Source organism: Montipora foliosa, chromosome 11 (genome assembly GCF_036669935.1).
Source record: "Montipora foliosa isolate CH-2021 chromosome 11, ASM3666993v2, whole genome shotgun sequence".
Classification (NCBI taxonomy): domain Eukaryota; kingdom Metazoa; phylum Cnidaria; class Anthozoa; order Scleractinia; family Acroporidae; genus Montipora; species Montipora foliosa.
The window spans coordinates 9831779-9836778 of NC_090879.1; the positions used below are offsets into that span (position 1 = coordinate 9831779).

Consider the following 5000-nt stretch of genomic DNA (forward strand, 5'->3'; position numbering starts at 1 on the left):
CAGATGTAGTTTTTCAGTCAAATTACCGGTATTACTCTGGTATGTTTGTGAATTCTCACAAAGCTTTTTATTGCAATATGTAACATTTGTGCTCTTCATAACAGTGATCCCCCTCCCTGTAAAAATCCTGGACACCCCTCCTTTAATCTATAGGAAGTGGTCAGGGATTAGCATAAGGTTAGATTTTGAACAAATAACTTCTCTAATGTCTATATGGGATAAACAAGAGAAGTTTGATTTCTGGTGGCATTAGTAAGTTTTTGCATCTTAGCCTAGCATCCTTCAATGTTGCCCTCTTTGTATAGTATAGTATACATACATGTTACCAGTACCGATCATAATATTACACTTACTGCAGATTGTTTTCAGTGGTTGGGTATGGCCGGATGATTGTAAAAGGGACAAGTCACAAAGAGAAGCAAACCATCATGACCCTACTACATCAAACTAACTTCAAGGGTTTGATACAGACAATTAAGCCATTTACTCCCAGGGGTTCCCCATTGATGAGTAAAATCGTCTGGCGTTAGACAGTAAAATACTAAGTATCGCCGGTTCATGCAGGTTTGGGAGTCAAAGGGTTAATATTCAACTGAGTTCTTTAATTTATTATTTTGCAGGCTCACAATGCAAAGCAGTTATCAAACTGGTGTCTACATTTTATTGCAACAAATTACTCTGTGTTTGAGAAATGTGAAGAATTCCATCTTGTCCAAGGAGAAAACAGAGAATATGTTTATGAGCATAGGTGGCCACCTTTATCGTATTTAAAAGCACAAGAAGAATTTGAAAGAAAAATGGAGCCATGTAAGCCTAAGTGTAAATGTATAAAATCGAAATGCAAAGTAATGTAGTGCACAAGACAAAAAATAATTTAGAAAAGAAATAATTAAAGGGGCTATAGGTCACACAATTTTAGGCAATTTCAGCACTGATCGAATGGTCATAGAATTAACTAAAATATCAAAATAACTGTTCAAAACTATAGAAAAACTCTGACAAAACACAGGGAAGCCAAGAAGGGACATGGATGGACAAAACTGGAGAGGATTGAAATGGATTGAATTTGGGTAAATTTGAAAAACGTCGGCCCACCTTTTTTCAAATTTATATCAGTCTATATCAAAATGTCATTTACACAGCTGGGAAATCATTCTCAGTTGTTATGTGGCGGTGATTTTGCAAATGAAAGACTCTTGCTCTGCCAATTTGAGGTTTGGAGCTCATAATTAACAAAATTAAACAAATTTACCTAAAATAGTGTGACCTAGCCCCTTTAATATACCAGAAATGAAGGTAAAATTAAAACTTCTGATGAGTTGTGATTACTTGACCCATTGACTCCTAAACCACTCCACAAATTGATGAGTAAAATCGTCTGGCAGTAGACAGAAGAAAATTTATCAGTACCCGGCAAATTGCATGCTACTCCTTGCAGGCAGTGGATTAAGGACGGTGCCTACTATTGTTATTGTGCATACGTTCTGTGCATCTCGAGATACTCGGGTTTCCTATCGGTGATGCTTACTAATACATGGATATTTTTGCACGGTTTAAAACTATCCGGAGAAAGTACATCTTAGTAAATACTTTTGGTATCCAAAAAGAAAATTGGGGGTAACCATGCATTTTTGAGAGATAATTAAGCTTCAGTTTGAGAAAGAACGCCATACATTGCTTTATATTTTAAAGTTTTTTTACAAATATTATTCATGAATTATGTTTGAAAAATGCATGGTTACCCCCAATTTTCTTTTTGGATTTCAATAACACTTGTTAAGATCTACATTTCTTGCATAATCACACACCAGGGCAAAAATATCTTTAATTAGTAGGCACCGTCCTTAAACCGAGTGGATGTAGAGATTGTTAATGGAGCCCTGGGTTTTTTTACTACTTAATCCATTGACACGTCAAAGGCCCTAGAACGCCCCCACTTGACGCATAAATTTGTCAGACGTTAGACAGAGTAAAATCTGTTAAGTCTCACTTACAGAAGTCAATAGGTTATTAAACAATGATATTTACCAACAGTAAAATAAATTCACAGAAAGCTCCTATTGCATTGAACTTATCGATATGTTTCAGAGGAAAATGGAGTGTCTAGAGTTTTGAGCAACACATGTTCAGACATAAACCAGTCATCATCCCCAAATGCAAAGGCTTGTTACAGTTGAATTTTTTAATATGTAGATAACATTGATTAAATTCCTAGAAAAGGGATGTAAATATCATGTATAGCATGGGGTAATAAGATGCAGAACTCAGAACTCAGACTTTCTCAAGTGAGAAAACCAAGTTTTATCACTTGTGGGCCAATTAAACTGCAATTGAAAAGTTGTTAAGTTTCCTTCTGGTAACTAAACACTGACAAATGGGAATTAATCTTATCGATAGAAAGTGTTATATAAACTTTATCCAAAAAAGCCTCCATTTTAGAATTGTTTGTTTGCTTCCAAATTATGTTCCAGTCAAATTGAAGCTTCAACTTCCCCCCACCGTCCTAATCCCCGGGCATACCCCAAGCATTTAATCACCACTCATAGGGGGTGGGGAATTTGATCGCTAGCCTCGATTTCATGTTATGTTTCCACGTGGGTTGATAAATCATGGCGAAGACGAACTTAGATGCATTCAAAGGTAAAGATTCCGCATTCGTGGCTGATTGGTTGAAAAGCAAAGGCCTACAAAAACTTTGTTCCGTCTTTGAAGGTAACAAGACGCCTACAAGGGCGTATCCGTGGAATGCGCAAACAGTTAACAAAATTGTCCAGTTACCGTGAACTTCAACGACAGGTAAACTTCGGAAAATGGCGAGAGATTACCAGAAAGATAAATCTGTAATATAACTTGAAGTTGTTTGTAGTAAAAACTCATTATTAATGTTACTAAATTTGCAAATGCAAACAACGAAGCCCTATTAGCGGGTTATCAGGATACGGGATTATTTATTTATTATTTGAAGGAGACTTTAGTCAAATCCCACAATTTTACTTGCTTCCTTAACTCCATTCATCCAAAAATTACAAGATCAGCCTTAAATCATACGAAAAACTTATTAAAAATCACAGTTCAACAACTTATCATCCTGGGCCAGTTGTTCAAAAGCCGATTAATGCTAATCTCAGGTAAAAAATTAACAAAGGAGTTTTATTCTCTACTCCCAAATGCTGTTCAAGGCTGATATTGGGTAAAACGTTACATTAGAAGACGTCAATCTTGAAAAACAAAAATAAGCAAAGGAAACTTTCACCAAAACGTTGAAAACATGAAACAAAAGTTTACGCTAATCCTGGATTAAGTTAATCGGCTTTCGAACAACCGGGCCCTGTATTCGAAGTCCGGTTCCGTAATCCTGGTTTAATTCCTTGCTAACTGTTTAAATATGCCGTGGCGAAGACAAAAAGACACTTCTTCCGTGAAAACCGTTTAAATCTGCCGTGGCGAAGACAAGAAGCATCTGTACTGTTCTTCATGATTCTACACTCGAGGTGAACAAAAAACTACCAAAAACGAAACCAAAAAACCCTATTGATCGCTTCTCGAGAGAACAGACAAACAGCCGAAACTGTTCTGTGACACTGAAAAAAGTACCGTACGCCGGAGTACAATGGTACTTGAACGTAGCCGTTTCCCGAGAAACTAATCTTAGCCAAAAGGCCGAGAAGCCATCAGGATACGGGATATTTAGGTAAAAAAATGTAGGGATACGGGATTTTTGGCTGGGGGGGGGGGGGGATTAAGGAGATACGAGATCATTTTTAAAGTAGGAACGCATTGACTACGTGTGGTAGTGCAGTAACTTGACGGTGCTTTTTTCCATAACTGTCAACTGAGCTGCGTTTTGTTTTTTCAGGAGATTCAAGTTGTCCTTACGTAATATGTACACGATATTGTTTTGGTATCGTAAATCATTTTAGTGCCATGGTAGATATCTTTGCTAAATACCCCCTGAGACGACATGTGGTTCAGTAAAATACCAAACCCAGAAAGATTGAAGGAAATAAAAGGAAATCGAGAAACATTTGGCTTCAAGGCTGACATGTTGATTACTTACAACTTCCTTTCACTGAACTCTGAGCTTCTCACAGCTTTCCAAGACCAATGTTCACTAATGTTAAGTCCTTTCCGGCAGGGTTAGTATCTGGACGGGGGACGTCAAAATATGCGACTTAAGGTCAGGAACATACGACCAAAAATTCTATTTTAACGCTCAAAAATGCGAACTAAGCAAGGTACAGATTTTGTTAGCCTGCTTTATGCAGAACAAATATTGACGCAAAAGTAAATAAATATTGATATGTAGTTTTTAAGGAGAGCAGAAGGAACTTTTAGGAAGTCTCGATCGAGAATAAAACAATTTGCCATCAGCAACAAAATTTGCGAGATGAAAACATCATAAATTTTGTGCCACGAATATGACAAGTTACCATAAGCGAAAAACATTTCGGGAGACTTTTGTTACGTTCATTTTTTCTATCGTACTTTTGGTCGTACAAGTAAAATCGCAAAATCGAAAGTGACATGGATTTTAGCGGCCGCTTGTCATGGCTTGTGATCAAGTTACCTTGCGTGTTTAAAGGGGCTAGGTCACGCTATTTTAGGTAATTTTGTTTAATTCTGTTGATTATGAGCTCTAAACGTCAAATTGGCAGAGCAAGAGTCTTTCGTTTGCAGAATCACGGCCACATAACAACTGAGAATGATTTTCCAGCTTTGTAAATGACATTTTGATACAGACTGATATAAATTTGAAAAAAGGTGGGCCGACGTTTTTCAAATTTTCTCAAATTCATTCCATTTCAATCCTCTCCAGTTTTGTCCATCCAAGTCCTTTCTTAGCCTCCCTGTGTTTTGTTAGAGTTCTTCTATAGTTTTGAACAGTTATTTTGATATTTTAGTTAATTCTATGACCATTCGATCAGTGCCGAAATTGCCTAAAATTGCGTGACCTAGCGCCTTTAATCATAGGGAGCCCACACAAACAGTGTGTCTGTTTG

General features: G+C 37.1%; 1 protein-coding gene across 1 annotated transcript in view; it reads left to right on the top strand.

The window, feature by feature from the left end:
• Nucleotides 1-2507, top strand: part of LOC137974951 (rho-related protein racA-like) — a 5640-nt gene extending 3133 nt beyond the window's left edge. The window contains exon 5 of the mRNA XM_068821969.1: nucleotides 621-2507. Within this exon, the coding sequence (XP_068678070.1) occupies nucleotides 621-854 (234 nt within the window). The 3' untranslated portion in view covers nucleotides 855-2507. The remainder of the gene's footprint in view (nucleotides 1-620) is intronic.
• Nucleotides 2508-5000: the final 2493 nt, after the last annotated feature.